The following is a 19,786-nucleotide window of genomic DNA, read 5'->3' on the forward strand; positions in this document are numbered from 1 at the left end:
TCTGTTTCCACCTGTTCCCAGGGTAACACAAAGAGGTGCACACATTGTGAGTTGCATTATCTGACAGGAACCCCGTACTTGGGGAACTTGAACCTTTTATAATGGGCCGTAAGCATGCTGCCTTTTGCTTCAGGAAGAGACATTATCTTTAATATACAGTAAAGCATGTGTGCCCATTTGCCCTGGATGTCTTGTACACTGCCATGGTGTTCCTCCATCTCTGCCACTTTATACACCAACGCAGGGAAAAAATGAGAATAGTAAAGCTCTGATGAATTTATGCAGAATTTTCAATCAGGAAAATTTAGAAAGAAGTTATTTTAACTTCTATATACCTTTAAGTGCTGTGCTATAGTCAAACCTTTTACATTTTAATTATGCACCGGGAGATAACAATAATCTTTTCAGCATGTTGGGACTCTAACCTTTTTTTTTTTTTTTTTTTTTTTTGGCTTTTGTCTTTTTAGGGCCGCACCTGCAGCATATGGAGGTTCCTGGGCTAGGGGTCTAATCGGAGCTGTAGCTGCTGGCCTCCACCAGAGCCGCAGCAACACGGGATCCGAGCTGCATCTGCGACCTACACCACAGCTTACGGCAAGGCCGGATCCTTAACCCAGTGAGCGAGGCCAGGGATCAAACCCGCAACCTCATGGTTCTTAGTCGGATTTGTTTCCACTGCACCACAACGGGAACTGCATAACCTTTTAATTCCATATATTTTGCCTCTGGCCCTATCCTCGCTTCACACAAAAAAAAGTGAGGCAATGGGTGGATATTGGGGGATTCATTGCTTTACTGTTACTCTGTCAGTAGTAACTTGTAGCCGTAACTTGAACCAATATTATTAGAGCAGAAATTCCAAATGGAAGGCAGTGAGTGCTGCCTCACCTTTCCAGGTATTGTTTGTCTTTCTTAGCGGTAGGGAATGCGAAGCACAGGTCATTAGACTCTAGAGCTTACATTTTTGACTTCAGTGCCATGTTTTATCTCCAGTGCCCTGGCCCAAGTGATGCTCTGAGGGATTGACAAACTCCTGTTTCCTAGCCCCCCCAGAATGGTTCTCATTCCTTCTCATGGTCAAGAACAAGATGCCATAACAGAGTTTTGCCTTGATTATATGACTTTCTGCAGTATCCTTCCAATAAATTCCACCCCCACTTTTTTGGGCTGTGCCTGCGGCATGTGGAAGTTCCAGGCCAGCGATCAAACCCATGCCACAGCAGAGAACCAAGCTGCTGCAGTGACAATGCAGATCCTTAACCTGCTGTGCCACAAGGGAAGTCCTAAATTCCCTTTTTATTATAATCAGACAGAATCATGTTCTATTACTTGTAACTTAACAACAGCTTAACACTGAGAGTTTTCACAGAGCGAGGCACTGTTCTAATTACTTTACATGGTGTTAATACATTTGACCTTCACGACAGCCCTATCAGGTATTAAGAGTATCCCTGGGAGTTCCCGTCGTGACGCAGTGGTTAACGAATCCGACTAGGAACCATGAGGTTGAGGGTTCGGTCCCTGGCCTTGCTCAGTGGGTTAACGATCCGGCGATGGCTTGAGCTGTGGTGTAGGTTGCAGACACGGCTCGGATCCCGTGTTGCTGTGGCTCTGGCGTAGGCTGGCAGATACAGCTCTGATTAGACCCCTAGCCTGGGAACCTCCATATGCTGCGGAAGCAGACCAAAGAAATAGCAAAAAAAAAAAAAAAAAAAAAGTATCCCTAGCTTACTGGTGAAAACACTCAGGCAAAAAGAAGTAACATGCTCAGGTCACACATTTAGGAAATAGAAAATTTTGGATGTTTGGCTCCTGTGTGTGATCATTGGCTTTACCTTGCCCATTCTCCCCTCAAAAGAACTTCCATGATACACAGGAATGGCCATGGATTACAGCTCTCAGAACCCAGCTCTTCTGGACTGGACCCTAGCTTCTCCCTGTGCTGTGAGAGCAGCCTGCAGCTCCTCCTGAGCTTTTCCAGGACAGGGTAACTGTCTGATCTCCTGCCACCTGCTGATTACTTGGGAACAGGTGCTCTGAGAGCACACAGAGGTGCCTCCTATGGAATTCTGCAGGTTGCAGGTAGGTTTGTACACCAATACCTCACCCAGACTCCACGTTCTTCCAACCCTGTGGTGCAGTCACATTTTCTTCTCTTTAAGTGCTACCCTCTGGTTTCAAAGTTGTCTCAAGAACCCCAGGTGGCTTCATCTTTAATTCCCACGAGGCTCTGAAAGCACTCGTGGAGTTGTGCCTCCTTTAGTACTTAATTGCCCCGGCAGGACAGCATTCGGCTCATATTCCACGCCGAGAAGTGCAAAGCTCAGCAGGGGCTCCAGTCAATAAAAGCTGAAAAATACAGAAAACCCATTCCACACAGAGATGGTGATCATTTTGTATTTTTCTGAAAACCTCACGGAAAATCCTCTACGTAAGTGTTGACATAAGAAATGGTCTATGTATTCAAAAATAAGAACAACTCGATGGTGTTTTATCTAGTTTTTACATTAACAGTGAAATACAGTTTTCTGGGAATTGTCTAAGGAAACTAGGAAATAAAGAGAAAATGATGACAATCATTTGTTCACTATTCAGCTTTTCATCTCTGACCAGCTAAGTGGCACTGACACCTAGGTTCACACTGTCTGTTTTAGACAGTTGTTGGTATGGGTGGCTGTTATGTATTTGGAACATAAATGCTATAAAAATTAATCCCCCCAGCACTACAGCTGCTGCAACGGCAATAAGTGTGTGTCCAGGAAACGGCAGAGGTGCTTCATCGACATAAATCTGCAACAGAAAAAGCAAAGTCTTTGAGCTTTCCGGACCCAGCAATTCAAAAGGCCAAACTTAATGTGATTCCCACAGTGGTGGAGACGCTATTACTCTTTTAGTAAAATTCTGTCCAGACCGAGATATTTAGCATCCACAGAGCTTAGAAATAGTCTCCTGACAATCCGACAGGTAACAATGTGCACGTGATACATAGGGAATAAGAATTCTATTTATTACCCTCTGCCTTTATCTTGTGTCTTTAATGGCAGAGGTGGGCAGATAGACCACTCACATGATGGGCAAATCTTCTGTGTTGGGTTACAGAGGGATGGGCCACGTTCTGTGGGGACGTGGTTTGGAAGTGCCTAGCTGCTTAGGGGAATCAGGGAACGTGCATCCTGAGCTGATCTTGAAGAATAAGAGAAGGGAAGAAGGTACATTCAAGGTAGAGGGAATAAGCCCACGCTCTTACAAACTAGCATCTCTTTAGAAAATCCTCTGATCACACTGGGAAATTTCTGTATATTCAAAATGTTTCCTCTGCCTGAATGGATAGTTAATAACAGCAAGTTCCTAGAGGAGAGACAGGATTGTTGATAGAGAGGCACAGAGTCATTTTTCTCTCTGAGACCAGAGGCAAGGATGGGTACCACTTATGTTCACAGCAGCAGTGGGGGCACATGGAGAGTAAGATGTTTTGAGCTTATGGTTTCCCTGTGAAGCAGGGAGCAAGGCAATCCTTTAAGGTAGGAGAAAGTAGAGATGAATGGAAATAGGACAAGGGGAATGTGGAGACATGCCAGAATAAGATCGAGGGTCGATAAGCTGCCTTAGGGTAGAACTCAAGTTAGAAGTATCATCACCCTGCCAGTGGCCCAAGGATGTGTCTATTCTTTAGGAAACAGTCCCTTAAACTATCATGTCCCTTACAATTTCTCTGAGTCACTCCTTCTATTCCACTTTCAATATGGTTATTGTGAGTTTAATCACCTCACTTTATATAAATAAGCTCCTGTAATAGCTTCCTTTTCATGATGTCAATCATGTCGACATAATAACACAGATGAATCTTTGGAAAACACCAGTCTGTCTATAAAACACTTGAGAGAGAGAGAGAGAGAGAGAGATTGCTTTATTTGCAACTAGAAGAATCTTGACTGTCAAGAGCTGGTACCAGAAATGGGATATTGTAAGCAACAGAATTTAAAAGGTGGGTCTGGCCCAGTGGAATGGCAAGCAGTGAGAAACTGTGCTTTTGCCAATCTGGGAAGATAATTATCCTCAAGGCAATGGACCAGCCAGTTTAACTATGTCCTGTTGTACTTGGAAGCCCAGACTATGTGCCCAATGCTATGCGAATTATTAGGGTTTTGATGGGAAAATAGTACCTTCTGAAGGTGATATACTGCTTTTTGTTTTCAGTATGGTACTACAAGGTAACAAAAATCTTTCTTTTAAAGGTGGCCTGTCAAAGCAAGTTGGAAAATTTTTAAGAAAGATCTAGTCTGTTTGTGGCCAATAAGAGAGAAAATTGTGTACCACATGTACTTTCAAATACGGATTTTCTTTTCTCTGCTAAAATTAGGAAGAGCTGGTGGAAACCATCCATGGCAATCATAATCCGATTTTTCTCTCTCTCTGTTCTGCTTCCTCAGTGTTGAATAAATCCTTCCATACTCCCAACAGTCCTTATGTTGGGATTGACTGTGGCTCCAGGGGCTGCAAGCTTCCTTGTTCAATGTCATCAAGAAAGAGCAAATCCACATCCACTGGCCCATGCCACAGTCACAAGCAACGCGGGATCCGAACCTCGTATGTTACCTACACTACACTCATGGCAATGCCAGATCCTTAACCCACTGACCGGGGTCGGTGGTTGAACCTGTGTCCTCATGGATACTATGTCAGATTCGTTTCCACTGAACCACAATGGGAATCGTTTTTCAAATTGTTTTTCATTTATATGTGGTGTATTTTCAAATTCAAGCATTCTTTTCTCTGCAATATCCATTCTGCTATTGAGTCCATCCAGTGATTTAAAAATTTTAAGCATTTGTATTTTCAGTTCTAAAATTTCCAATTTTTTTTTATAGTTTCTATTTTTCTATGGAGACTTCCTTCTTTTCCCTTACCATTCATTCCAAAAGTGTTTGCCTTTATCTAGAGCAGACTTCTAAGAGCTGGTTTAAAATATAAGTCTGATAATTCCATTTGCTGTCTTTTGTTCATTGTCTTTTCTCTTCAGAATTGCTTATATTTACTTAATTCTTGGTATATTGAATAATTTTGGATTGTATCCTGAACATTTAAGATATTATGTTGTGAGACTCTGGGTCTTGCTAACAATTTTCTGGGAAAATGCTGAATTTTTTGTTGGCAGTCAGTCACACTGGTTGAGCTCAGATCACAAAATTAGGCTTTACTTTCTCTGGGCGATGGTGCCAATGTCAGTTCTATTTTCAAAAAAAAGTCTCAGCTCTTCTATTGTGTCTTCCTGGGTCCTTTGCCACTCATGGGTTATTCTGACTTACGTGGTATTTATATGGCAGTTTTATTTTGAAGCTTTTGCTAAACTTCTTTGGGTGGGTTCTGCTCAGTTCTACATGTACTTGTCCTAGAGCATATTCAGAATTAGGAATCTCCTTCTCCAGTGCTCTTCTTTTAGGGATTTCTCCCACATTCTCTACCCCAGGGGCCCTTTTTCCTAGTCCTCTGGGAAGAAGCCTGGGATTCATTAGCATTTTAGCCCCCTGAACTATTGTGCTATTCCATGAAATGGGGGACGACCTTAGGACAAAGAGGTAAGAAAAAAAGAGAGGAAAAATAATGGGGCATTTTTTTCTCAGGCTCCTCACATGACAGGTGCTTCTTTCCCTAGATCCTCTATCTAGTGGGATGGGTTTTCTCTCAGGGTCTTAGGTGACTACTCTGCTGCCATGGCCGCCCACAACTGCAGTTGTGCAGATTCATTACTGAGGCAGGGCCAGGATAGAAAAAGGAAAAAGAGAGAGTGCGAGATTTTGTTTTTGATAATGTAGTCTCAGTGTTTGACAATGAGTCAGCCGTTAATCAATTTAATCAAATCCTCATTCCTTACCACCCCCTAGAGGCAGCAGATATCATTATATGAATACACAAAAATGAGTCACTGAACGTCATAGGGTGATTTCGGGAGACTGAGTTTGGTTTCCAAATCTTTTGGATCGTGATAGCTTTTGGGATATTTAAGACTCTACTGTTACAATGCAAATGGAAGTTAATATGAGGAACTAAAATGTTACAAGCATAGGTCTTTGTGGGGCCATGGGGGGTGGGATCAGAAAACCAAGCTAGATATGGGAGGTGGCGAGGGAACACAAACAAATACAGGCACTTATTAAATTTTTCTCAACATCGATTCACCCTGCAACCTATCAATAACTTCATCATTGCTGAAAATGCCATCACCCTTCTCCAGGATTCTCCATCTTCAGGCCTTGTCCACTACACACATCCTGCCATTTTTTCTCTTCAGTGTCTCTTGGATGGATGCCTGCTGTATTATTTCCCCAGCCATCACCCCACTAGATACCACTGGATATCTGCCCCTTCACTATACCTGAAATTCTTCAACTAAGTTACAAAACGTGACCCCTGGAACGACAGACACTCTGAAGTGAAAGAGCTCAGAGCCCTGCAGAAAAAACACACCAGGCATTAGCAACATTGACACGTAAATTCCTTTGAGTAAAAATATTCACTGGGGCCACTTTTCTGAAGATGCAGCATAGAAAAATTTCAATCTCCTTCCTAAGGTTCTTGGGCACATACTTCATGTATCAAAGTACAGCTGGAGGGAGAAGGATGAGAGTTTGAAACACAGGAATTCCATAGCTGACATATATTTTTTTGAATGAAGAAACAGAAACACACAACCCAACATGGCCTTGATGAGTACTTTGGGCTAATCCACACAGTCATGGTTTTGCTGTGACCCCTAACTTTTATTGGCTTTCACAACAATTATCTAGACCATCTCAACTTGATATGTTCTTACGGGCAGCTGGAACCCGAAGATGTGCGTCCGTGCATATCCAGGTGAACACTGGGTCCACTTCTCCTCTAACTTTTGGAAACACCTTTCCTGCTTCACCTTGATGATCTATTAGTGCTGCCTTTTGGCTCAAAAAAATGGTACGTTACAGTGAAGTTCAACATTCAGATATCTTTAGAAATAATAGCATCAAGGGAAATGGAGAAAAAATAAACGCTAAATATTTCAAAGATGCTATTTCCACCATGCATGGATATTTGTACCTTAAAACTCAAACCAGATATACAGGCTTTACCTAAACTCAAAGCAGGAAAAAGAAAAATGCTGTCAACTTACTTTTACACTTAAATTGAGGCCTAAAGGATTATACACTGGAGCATGAAGAATCAGTCCTAAGTAGTCTTTCAGTTTTTTCACATTTTCCGGCACAGATTGTTCTAAAATTACACAAAGTATATTTTAGGCACATGTATGATATTTTCTTATTCTGTATATTGTATGTAAGTTTCTTACATACATTAAAATACAATGAAAGATTCCACTCCATAATATGGCTAAGTTATTCCATACTTTTCGTTCTCCTTGACTCTGTGGAAAATATATTTAGGGGAAATTAGGCCTACCATCTTCTTAGGGGCATCGTCAAGAAGGACGAGACCTCTGACCACCTTAAGTCAGGCTGACTTTTCTTTCCCGCCCCAGGCTCATGACTAATCCTGCCTGACCTGCATATGCTTTAAGTCTTTGGCGATGAGATAATTTCGGGACCACGTTAGTGATTTGTAAATTATTTCCAGTAAGGTAGAAGAGAAATTCCACAATAAGATCCCTTAAATCTTTTCCAAAAGAAGTAATCAGTGACTTCTGCCTTTCTTATAATTCTTTCTCAAACCAGGTATGTAGCGTGAAGGTTAGGAATTGCAGTGGTGTGATGGTACATGGGATCTAAAGGGAAAAAAGCTCTGAATGTCATAGCATTTGCCAATTTTCAGGATGTGAATATCCTTTTTAAAAAAATTTAAAAATTGAAGTACAGCTGATTTACAATGTTGTGTTTCTGTTGTACAGCCAAGTAATTTGGACACACACACACACACACACACTCTCTCTCTCTCTCTTTCTCTCTATATAGAGAGAATGTGTACAAGTATATATGTGTGTGTGTATATATATACACACACACACACGCATATATATTCTTTCTCATATTCCTTTCCATTATGGTTTATAATAGGATATTGAATATAGTTCCCTGTGCTATACAGTAGGACCTTGTTGTTTACGTATTTTATATGTAGTAGTTTGTATCTGTTAATTCCAAACTCCTAATTTATTCCTCCCTCACCCCTTTTTTTCCTTGGACAACTATAATTTTGTTTTCTGTGAGTCCATTTCTGTTTTGTGAATAAGTTCATTTGTGTCATATTTTATTTTAATTAAATTAATTAATTTTTAGGGCTGCACCTGTGGCATATGGAGGTTCCCAGGCTAGGGGTCGAATCAGAGCCGCAGCTGCTGGCCTACACCACAGCCACAGCAACTTGGGATCCAAGATGTATCTGCGACCCACACCATGGCTTACGGCAACATTGGATCCCTAACTCACTGAGAGAGGCCAGGGATCAAACCTGCATCCTCATGGATACTAGTTGGGGTCATTTTCCACTAAGCTACAATGGGAACTCCCTATGTCATACTTTAGATTCCACACATAAATGACATCATATTTGTCTTTTTCTTACTTCACTTAGTGCAATAATCTTAGGTCCATCCCTGATACTGCAAATGGCATTATTTCATTTTTTATGGCTGAGTAGTATTCCATTCGTGTATATACAACATCTTCCTTAGCCATTCATTTGTTGGTGGACAGTTAGCTTGCTTCCAAGTCTTGACTATTGTAAAGAGTGCTCCTATGAACACTGAGGTGCATGTATTTTTCAAATTATAGTTTTCTCCGGATATATGCCCAGTAGTGGGATTGCTGGATCAGATGGCAACTCCATTTAAAAATTTTTAAGGAACCTCTGTACTATTTTCCCATAGTGACTGTGCCAATTTACATTCCCAATAGCTGTGTAGGAGGGTTCCCTTTTCTCCACACAGAGTGTGAATATCCTCACCATGGCTAATTTCAAACAACCAGTGGTTTAACAACCAGTACTCGAAATGCTTGAGTATTTAAAAATCGATGCTCAAAAAGAACAGGCTCTAGCACACCACAGAAAATGGGAATGTTAGGTAAAGCAAAATATTTACTAATTTTCTTTGTTGGATTTTTCATTTCAAAAAAAAAAATGCCTATGTTGGTCAGAGTAAGACTCACTGAATGCCAAATATCTAACTGTTTGGTAACACTTGGAAATTTCCTTTCATTCTATTGACCTATGGATCTATTGATCTATCTACCTATCGATCTTCTTAAAGGTACGCATTCATGAACAAACACAAATGTACAACAAGAGATTGTAAATTTGAGGTAAAATTGAATTGTGCAGACCATTTTTTAGTTCTGCATCTTTCAATTACTTTATCATAAAATAGTTAAGAAACTTTTCTGGTATTAGAAGGAAGATCCTGCAGATAACTTGACAACACCTCTTATATCCTCCTCTATAACACTGCAGAAGCAATGGAAGGAGACACCAGACCAATGTGCAGCGCAAATTCAATCAGCCACATTATGCTGCTAACCTCCTGAGTCCAGGTCAATGGAAGTGATGATAAAATAAGTGTGAGACAGCAGAAGTGGAGTGAACAGCAATAGGACAACCAATTCAGCTTCTTTTCCAAAGAACTCCTGGCTATTTTTTTGTGTAAACAGGTTTTGTAACCCACTTATCTAGGTCATAACAAGAGTACTTATAAGCTATCATAATTGCAGAAGAAAGCAAACCCTACTTAGTTTCCAGTTTTCCCTGTTATTTACTTCAGCCACAGTAACCAGGTATGGCGTTTCCACTGGGATATATCCATCTTCATTGTAAATTTTCAAAGAAATTGGATATTGTGTAACTGGAAACTTAAAACGGGGAACCTAAAATGCAAATTACAAAAATGAATGTAAATTTGGAGACTTCAGCACATGAATGTCATTTTCTGGTAAAGAATAAATAGATGTAATCCCAAGGATTTGGCTATTCTAAATGAAATGTGCTTCTGAGGGTTTCCTGCCTTCTCAGTGCATGAAAAAAAGAAAAAATCTGTCTTAACAGCAGAATCAATGTGAACTGCAAAAGTAATATGTCAACATTGTGGAAACAAAACTCATACCTTTTATTGGCCTTTTTTTTCCACAGGAATTTGCTATGATGGCATTCAAACTTTTTTGAAGAACCCATCTCCCCTAAGGTACTGCATGAGAGGGACCCTGCCCAAATCCCTTACACCATTCTCCCTGCCAGTCATGATATTTCAGCCACACTCCTTAAACTCAGGTTCTGGAGTTCAAATCTAGCTCCAGCACATATTAATGATGTGCTCTTTGGAAAATTACCAGGCTTCTCTGGGCCTTAAATGAAATGATACAAGTCATGGAGAAGCCTCAGAGCAGTACATGATGGATAGTAAATGCCCAGGAAATATTAGAATTCAGCAAGAGTGGGGTTGTAAAGAATGGAAGAGCAACTCTCATAATGTATTGAATGCTGACCCTGTGTCCAATATTATGTCAAGCAATTGTATCTATATATAAAATTACAGATGTTTCTACTGCACTTTTAATTAGATCTGCTCGAAAATTATACCAAATGCACACAAACATTATCACCGTATGCCTCTGAATGCTTTGAGACTAACAGGAAGCATTTGACACAGAACCCACTCTCTCTATTTATTTATTTCTTTAGTCTCTTTAGGGCCACACCCATAGCATGTGGAAGTTCCCAGGCTACGGGTTGAATTGGAGCTGTAGCTGCCGGCCTATGCCACAGCCACAGCAACACTGGATCTTTAAGCCACCAAGCGAGGCCAGGGATCGAACCTGTGTCCTCATGGATTCTATCTGGGTTCATTACCACTGAGCCACAACAGGAACGTCTCTCTTATTTTTATTTTTTTTAAATGCAGGCATTTATTATAATTATGTATTGTCCCCAAATGATTTTCTAAGTGAGAACAAGAAAGTAGATTTTTCTTTAGCAATGGAAAATACTGTCTTAAAGAGTTTTTTACCCTTTAAGCAAGTATAGCAAAATTTTCTAGATTTACACATTGTCTTATTATAGTGTTTTAAAAAATTGTTATTGGAGTACAGCTGACTTTCAATTGATGTGTTAGTTTCAGGTGTACAGAAAGTAAATCGGTTATACATATATCCATTCTTTCTCAGATTCTTTTCCCATAGAGGTTATTATAGTACACCAGGTAGATTTCCCTGTGCTATACAGGAGGTCCTTGTTAGTCATCTATTTTAGATATAGTACCGTATATATCTTAATCCCAAACTCCTAATTTTCCCTCCCTGCAAGTTTTCCCCTTTGGTAACCATAAGTTGGATTTAAAAATCTGAGTCTGTTTGTTTTGTAAATAAGTGGATTTTTTTTCATCATTTTCTATTAGATTCCACATATAAATGATATCATATGATACTTGTCTTTCTATCAAAAACAATGGTTCAATGCCATGAATAGGTGTGCGTGCTGTCAGGCCCAAGGGCCTCTTCCAACCTTGTCAAGGGGACTGCTCACCTCTCATTGCAAACAATGCCAGAACCCACTCTCTTAATCAGCATATTTTACTGTCTTCTATTTTGCCACTACTACCTTGAGCTTCAAGTTCTATATTTCCAGAACCTGATACCACATTGGATACCTAAGACTTTTTTTTTCTTTTTACGGCCGCACCTGCGGCATATGCAAGTTCCTGGGCCAGGGGTCGAATTGGAGCTGTAGCTGCCTGGCTATGCCACAGCCATAGCAACACTGGATCCAAGTTGCATCTGTGCCCTGAGCTGTAACTTGTGGCAACACGGGACCCTTAACCCACTGAGCGAGGCCAGGGATCGAACCCACATCCTCACCAACACTATGTCAGATTTTGAACCCACTGAGCCACAACAGGAACTCCTCAATCAACATTCACCATCATCTAGTGTAGCATTTGACAATTGTTTTCATATAGGCAATGCATATGCGTGTGTGTATACCTTCATAAGAACCTGTGGCATGATTAGGTCTGTGCAGGTATTATTCTAACAGATGGACTTAATTAAAGTGTCGGGGGGCATTTAAATTCAGAACTAAAAAGATTTATGTCATTAAATAAGACATTAATTCTATGTCTTAGCTTTCATGTTTAACCAAAATGAACATTTCAAAATCTTATTAATATGAAAGTACTCTGTCTTTAAGAAATTAAAAATTATCTTACCTTTTCTCTGCAATCTGAGAACCCAACAGCATATGAAAACTTCTGATTGTTTGTGCAATTACACTCCTCTCGAGTAGATGCATTAGCACACTGTTTGAATTTACCAGATTTCTGCAAGTAGAATTAAAATGCGGTGTCTGATAACTCTGGAAATGCTGAAAGTCACGTCTGTTGAATGTATAACAGGTGCACCCCATCACCTGTTATTTACTTTGGTGTAAATTAGATTTGTTTCCTATTTAACTCCCAAGAAAACCCAGAAGAAGAAGAAAAAGAAAAAAAACCTAAAGATTTCCATGTAAATATATTAAACTCATATTTTAAGAGAGGAGGCTGGCTTCAAGTAAAATATCAGAGTTTATCTTTGGAAGAAATTGGAATTGAAGAAGAACTCAATATTTGAGTTGCAAATTGCCTGGAGCAGAGCTTCATACTCCAAAATGCAAGGTTCAATAACAAGTCAACCTCGTGCTGTGTGTGGGCGTGTGTATGTGTGTAATCATACGGGTTTAAATATGTATTATTTGTTTGTTCAACAATTTTTTTTTTGTCTTTTTAGGGCCACACTCGTGGCATTTGGAGGTTCCCAAGCTAGGGGTCTATTTGGAGCTGCAGCCTCTGGCCTATGCCATAGCCACAGCAACGCCAGATCCGAGCTGTGTCTGTGACCTACACCACAGCTCATGGCAATGCTGGATCCTTAACCCACTGAGCAAGGCCAGGGATGGAACCCGCAACCTCATGGTTCCTAGTTGGATTTGTTTCCACTGCACCATGACGGGAACTCCTGTTCATCAATTTTTAAGCACTCCTTATATCTGGCACTTTTCTGGGTACTAAAGATATAGTAGGGAATAAAATAGATTAAAAAACCCCAATAACCCTACATTATGCAGCTTACCTTCTTATGAAATATAATAGATAAACGGGTAAAATATGTAACACTGTAATAAGTGCAATGAAGCAAAATAAGGCAGAGAAGGGGCTCGGAGTGGGTATCAGTGGAGGTGGGGTTGCAATCCTAAATAGAGTGGGCGAGAAAGGACTTACTGTCACGGTGACATTTAAGCAAAACCCGAAAGAAAGTGATGGACTGCACCATGCAACATCTGGCAGAAGTGGATTCTAGAAAGGAACTTTTTGAAACCTCAAAAGCCCTGAGGTGGAACTATGTCTTGTATATTTGAAGAACAGCAAGGAGGCCAAGGTGGCCAGAGCAGACTGACCTGGGGAGATCTGGTCAGATGTAAAGTCAAGGCTAAACCACAGAGGACCTTATAAACCATTGTAAGAATTTGACTTTTCCTCTGAATGAGATGGGAAGATGATGAAGGGTTTTGAACAAAAAAAAAAAAACAACCATTTTCTGTCTTTGTGTGCATGTATATGTCCATGAGTTGACTGCAATGCCGGCTTGTCCATAGGTATATGCAGGTAGGTGCATTTGTCTGGACTTCCCAGGTATCTATAGGGTTTCCTTGAGAAGCCACCCCATGATGTACTTTTCTTCTGAACCTACTGGTTTCTTTCTATTCTCTCTACCTGGTTCACTGCAACCCCAGAGAGACCGAGTGCGGCTGGGGTTGGGTTTTTTCCGAGGCAGATCCTCAGCAGGAGTTCTAATGAGGCAATGTTACTGCAAACACTCTTCTTTCCTTTTGAACATCATTCCTTTCCCAGGGATGGAGATGTGAGATGCGTCAGAGGCCTTTCTCATTAAAAAAAACCCACAAAAAACAAAAAAACAAAACCAAAAAAAAACAAAAACAAAAAAACTTTCACCCTTTCTATGCCCTTTGAAATCCAAATGGGAGTCAGGGAGAGGTTAAGGAGAAGGAGTCCACTTCGATTTCTTGGTCCCAAGACCATATTCAGGAATAGCAGTAAGAGAAGAAAGAGATAAAGTCACAGGAGGAGGAAGAGGAGTAGCAGTAGGAGTAACAACAACAATAAGGACAAGTGATGCTGTATCAGGGTGGATTATGCTAAATGCATCTTCTCATTTAATCACTGCAGCTCGGACTTTACATCTATAATTTTACTGAATGATTTCTCGAATTCAAATAAATACTAGCTTATTTGCAGGAAAAAATATTTACCTTTGACTTGTGAAATAGATTTCTTGGTATAGGTTGGCTAGGATCTGCATGATAAAAATTATCTGTGAGTGGAATAGCAATTCCCATATTAGAGGGAGGCCTGTAGTTTACCTGAAAATGATTAAACAAAGATAGTGTAAAATTCACTACTATTTACTAAAGTTTTTAATTTAAAAATCTTGATTGTTTCCAGAAAAACCCTCACAACAAATATTTCACTTTTAGCTTCAGACATTTAAGTAAATTTCTCTTCCCTCAGCACTCTCTCAACCCAAGGTAATATCACTTGGACCTTGTAAATAGGTGAAAAGCATTTTAGCACCTAAAATAGCCATCATAAAGTCAGTGGAATAAGGTTTAAACACCTTATAGAGAGTCTTAGTGACGTATTTAATAAATAATTCATCGAGTTTGGTTATTTGTTTCTTGTCACAAAGAAAGTTATAAGTAATAAGTTAACAAAAAGTAATAATTTATATTTTAAAATGAGTCACAGGTTCTGACAAGGCAAAAATTAAAATCGTTACTACATTGAAATGGGGCCAGTAAGATATATCAGCTCATGACAGATGAACTTAAGAATATATAACTGTATATATTGCCAAAGCGCATATATATATATATATATATATATATATAGCATAAAATGTTGATATTAATAATGATGAGACCAAGTTACCAAGAAAAAAATTATTTTGGAAGGTTTTCACATTTTAGAAATAAACAGTATCACATCTTCAGAAATGACACTGAGACAGAATACTAACTCAGGTAGTTAGTGTAGAAGCATGGGCTCCCACACATTCTTTGATATGGATATTGATTAACCTTTGTGGCTTAAGGGCTCCAGGGAGTAATACCTCCACAGGCCTTGTTTTATTATAGGAAATGCGCATTCCCCACCGGCTTTGTTTACTCTAGGGAAATTCGAATCTCTAGCCCACTCCTCAACTGTTGAAAAGGAATGAGAAGAATGGTGACTTAATCTAAGGAAAGAAAAGGACAAAAAAACCCGTAAAACTGTTGGACATTCCCAACCCTAAAAGCCCTATTGGACAAGGACTGATATAGGTAATTGAACAAGGCCAATGGGAGAAAACCACACCTTTCTGGACCCCACGTTGGTACCCCCACATCTTTAAGGAATAAAAACTCCTAAAGAACGATAGAGAAAGGGGGCTCTTCTTCTCCCCACTCCCAGCTGTCCTGGGAGCTATTTGCTTTTCTTTAATAAAGACTTTGCTTGCTTGCTGCCTGTGTGTCCACGAAGTTATTCTTCGGCTACCGTGAATAAGAACCCAGATTCCGGTATCATCTTTCCAGTATCAACATGAGGATTGAAATATAACTAGAATGTTTTGAGCATTTCAGCAAAAAAATGGTAAGAAAGTGGCCAGTCAATCACACAAAATAATATATCACCGGTACCCTTCAAACAATGTGCTTAGGTTTCTTACTGGCAAAACTTTGATCATATTAAAACCCTGACTGTCCACGTGAACTCCACTGTTCCAGTCTTCCAATGGAATAAATTCACTAGGGATGTGATGCATAGACTTGAGATAACTACAGCTGCTTTTCAAGGTTGGCACGATTGTTGTAACAAAGCACTCAGTCGACGCTCCCCAGACAATAAATGCCAGTGAAGTTGAACCCTGGAAAAATCCAAGTAAATGCAGATTATTTAAAGTAACTGCTACTGGCTGAATTGTGTCTACTCCAAATTCATATGTTGAAGTCCTGCCCCAGTATCTCAGAAGGCAATTGTCTTGGGAGATAAGGTCTTTAAAGAGGTAATTACGTTGAGATTATTAGGGTTGGCCCTAGGCCATTAAGATGGGCATCATATAACAAGAGGAAATTTGAACACAGACACTCACAGAGGGAAGAACTGGTGAGGACATAGGGAGGAGAGAGCCATCTGCACACCAAGGACAGAGGCCTTAGAAGAAGCCAACCCTGCCAACACATTGATCTTGGACTTCCAGCCTCTAGAACTGCAAGAAAATAAATTTCTATTGTTTAAGCCACTCGGTCCACAGAATTTTGCTAAGGCTGTATCCGTTTGTGTTAGCAAATGAATATATTAACTAATAATATTAGTTTGTATTAGCAAACTAATACTGTAGCAACTAAAGAATACAGAAAATGAAAAAAAAAATAGAAAAAGAGTGATAATATAAAATAGAAATAAGAGTTACATAAGTTTGACCACAACAATCTGTTTGAGACTAAATCTTAACAGAAGACAAATTCTTTTCCAGGAGGAAATACATTCCAATCTAATTGACTGTGAGTGACATTTGGAAATGAGCAAGGATCAAGAAAAACTTATTAAATAAACACTGATATTGAATGTAGTTGGATGTAAATACAACTTAGATTGGTAAGGCTTCCCTCATTCACTGATGAGCACCTGCACATTTGCTTGGGTAATAAGAATAAAATAATTTCCATTGGTATACCTTTGGAGAAGTTATTCATTTAGCAATTACCATATTTCACAAAGATATGTTTTTTGGTGGCAATTTATTTACAATAAACCTACTTGAACCAGACCAGTGAAGGAACGCAGGCTGCAATGGTGAAAGCACTGAGTCCTAACCACTAGACCACCAGGCAACTCCCCAGAGCTCACTCTTTAAACCTCTATCACATACAACCTTTTTATAATACCCAAAATATTAACAGTGCTTAGTCATCCTTGATAGATAAGATTATACGTATTTTTTTCCTTCTTTTTCTTAACTGTATTCTCAATTTCCTATAATCAATAGTTTTTTTTTTTGTTTTTGTTTTTGTTTTTGTTTTTTTTTGGTGTTTTTAGGGCTACACCTGTGGCATAAGGAAATTCCCAGGCTAGGGGCCAAATCAGAACTGACGCTGCTGGCTTATACCATGGCCACAGCAACGCCAGATCTGAGCCAAGTCTGTGACCTACACTGCAGCTCACAGCAATGCCAGATCCTTAACCCACTGAGTGAGGCCAGGGATTGAAGCTACAACCTCATGGATACTAGTTGGGTTCACTCCTGCTGAGCCACGATGGGAACTCCAACAGACATTTTTTCTTTTTCTTTTTTTTTTTTTTTGGCTTTTTAGAGCCACATCAATGGCATATGGAGGTTCCCAGGCTAGGGGCCCAATTGAATCTATAGCTGCCGGCCTACACCACAGCCATGGCAACATCAGATCCAAGCTGCGTCTGTGACCTACACCACAGCTCACAGCAATGCTGGATCCTTAACCCACTGAGCGAGGCCAGCGATTGAAGCCACAACCTCAAGGTTCCTAGTTGGATTTGTTTCCGCTAGGCCATGCCGGGAACGCCAAGATTTTTTTAAATTAAAGAAAGCCTTACTTGTCGTAAAGTTTTGCTAGCTGCAGAAATTTCCATTAGATAACTATCAGTATCATCAAAATAGCCTTTAGCTTTAACTTCCAACAAATTTGGGTTTCCCACAATTACTTTCAATAGTGGTATTTCAAGGGTTCGAACACCTATGGAAACAAAGACAAGAGTTAACATGAAATCATGAAAATTTTAAGCAATTTCATAATGATTGGCTGATCAGGATTCTAGGACATCTACAGAATCTATTATGAAGGCTGCGTAACAGCTACAAATATCGTTAGGGATTTATAGAGAGGTAACTTTAATAGTTCTAAGAAAGATTTCACTTTGCAGATGTTTTCACAGAACTCTTGCTCCCCTCCCCCATGCCTCAGGCAGGTTTCCACATGCCTATAAAGGGCACTTGGATAGGCCCGGTCACACTGAGTTGGACAGCTCAGTGGAGGAACTGAGAAGGTGTGCTCAATTTCAAGAGCTGTCAGTCAGCTGCTGCCAAGAGAAAAGGCCCAGGCAGATAACGCAGTACGTTATCAGGCCAATTTCTGCCTGTGGGCCTCTTGTTTGCAAGCTCTGCACCGGGGAAAATTTAGCGTAAAGAGCGAGGTCTGAAAGACCATGTGACCTAACTGCCATCTCTACCAGAGAGTAAGTCAGAGCCAAGAAGCAGGCAACCACTTGCCTGAAGTCTCAGCCTTAGCGGTTTCCCTTAAGCCAACACCTGGCCAGTGCTTCCAAACTATAACTGGGAATTGCGTTAAAATGCCAATGCTGACTTAGCAGGTCTGAGGAGGGGCATGAGAGTCCACATTCTGCCCCCTTCACAGCTTCATGGAGGTCTGTGTACTTAAACACTGTGAAATGCTTACCATAATTAGTTACTTAATACAGCCACCACCTCACACAGTGTGTGGGGAGGGGCCAGGCGGGGGGAACACGTAAATTGACTCTTTCAGCAAATTTCAAGTACACAATACAGTGTTATTAACTATAGCAACCATGTGCCATGTTATATCCCCAGGACTTATTTCTACTGTACCTGGAAGTTTGTATTCTTGGACTAATACTGGCATGTTTTCTCCAGCCCCCAGCCCCAGGGAACCAGCATTCTACTCTCTATAAGTTAGACTTTTGTTCTTCGATTCCACATAGGACTGGGATCACACACTATTTCTTTTTCTTTTTTTTTCTTTTTTGTCTTTTCTAGGGCCGCACCTGTGGCATATGGAAGTTCCCAGGCTAGGGGTCCAATCGGAGCTGTAGCTGCCGGCCTACACCACAGCCACAACAATGCCAGATCCTTAACCCACTGAGCGAGGCCAGGGATTGAACCTGCAACCTCATGGTTCCTAGTTGGATTCATTAACCACTGAGCCACGATGGGAACTCTTTCTATCTAGTTTATTTCACTTATAGTATAAAGTCTTCCAAATTCCTCCATGTTGCTGCAAATTGCAGGATATTCTTTTTAATGGCTGAATGATATTTCATTGTGTGTGTGTGTGTATATATATATATATACATAGTATAATATATATGGTATACTGTATATATAACATGTATGGTATATTGTATAAGTGTGTCTATCTATACACATATAGATTACTTTTTCTTTATCCAGTCATCTGTTGATGGACACTCACGTTTCCATGTGCTGGCTATTGTGAGCCATGCTACAGTGAAAGTGGGAGTACAGATATTTCTTCAAAATACTGATTTTGGTTCCTTCAGAAAAACACCAAGAAGTGGGATTGCTGGATCATATAGTAGTTCTATCTTTTTTTTTTTTTTTTTTTTTTTTGTGGCAAACAAAATTTCCCAGGCCAGGGATCAAACCTGAGCCACAGTAGTGACAATACTGAATCCTTAAACAGTAGGCCATCAGGCAACTCCAGTAGTTCCATTTTTAGCTTTTTTTGAGAAATTTCCACTGTTTTTCATTGTGATTGAACCAATTTATACTCCTACCAGCAGCACCCAAAGTCTCCCTTTGCTCCACATCAACAGCACTTACTATCTCTTTTCTTTTTGATAATAATCATTCTAACAGCGTGAGGTGATATCTCACTGTGTTTTGATTCGCATTTCCCTAATGATTAGTGATGCTGAACACTTTTTCATGTACCCTTTGGTCATCTGTATGTCTTCTTTGGAAAA

General features: G+C 40.1%; 1 protein-coding gene and 1 pseudogene across 17 annotated transcripts in view; both read right to left on the bottom strand.

Annotated features, from left to right (window-relative positions):
• Window positions 1-2,383: 2,383 nt before the first annotated feature.
• CATSPERB (cation channel sperm associated auxiliary subunit beta) overlaps window positions 2,384-19,786 on the bottom strand; it is a 114,653-nt gene continuing 97,250 nt past the window's right edge. For 16 of the 17 annotated variants that reach the window (XM_084970021.1, XM_084970022.1, XM_084970026.1 and 13 more), the window contains 8 exons: window positions 17,639-17,778; window positions 15,735-15,932; window positions 14,278-14,388; window positions 12,179-12,289; window positions 9,710-9,845; window positions 7,145-7,245; window positions 6,374-6,448; window positions 2,384-2,790 (listed from right to left, as the gene is read on the bottom strand). In XM_084970021.1, coding sequence (XP_084826147.1) covers window positions 2,614-2,790; window positions 6,374-6,448; window positions 7,145-7,245; window positions 9,710-9,845; window positions 12,179-12,289; window positions 14,278-14,388; window positions 15,735-15,932; window positions 17,639-17,778 — 1,049 coding nt within the window. In that variant the 3' untranslated portion in view covers window positions 2,384-2,613. The remainder of the gene's footprint in view (window positions 2,791-6,373; window positions 6,449-7,144; window positions 7,246-9,709; window positions 9,846-12,178; window positions 12,290-14,277; window positions 14,389-15,734; window positions 15,933-17,638; window positions 17,779-19,786) is intronic. The other variant, XM_084970028.1, reaches the window with a different exon arrangement.
• LOC146401891 (U6atac minor spliceosomal RNA) lies at window positions 11,376-11,515 on the bottom strand (annotated as a pseudogene).

This window comes from Sus scrofa, chromosome 7 (assembly GCF_054392235.1).
Source record: "Sus scrofa isolate SSC_HxYL_T2T_F1_AM1 chromosome 7, Sscrofa_HxYL_maternal_Yorkshire_Landrace_v2.0, whole genome shotgun sequence".
NCBI lineage: Eukaryota > Metazoa > Chordata > Mammalia > Artiodactyla > Suidae > Sus > Sus scrofa.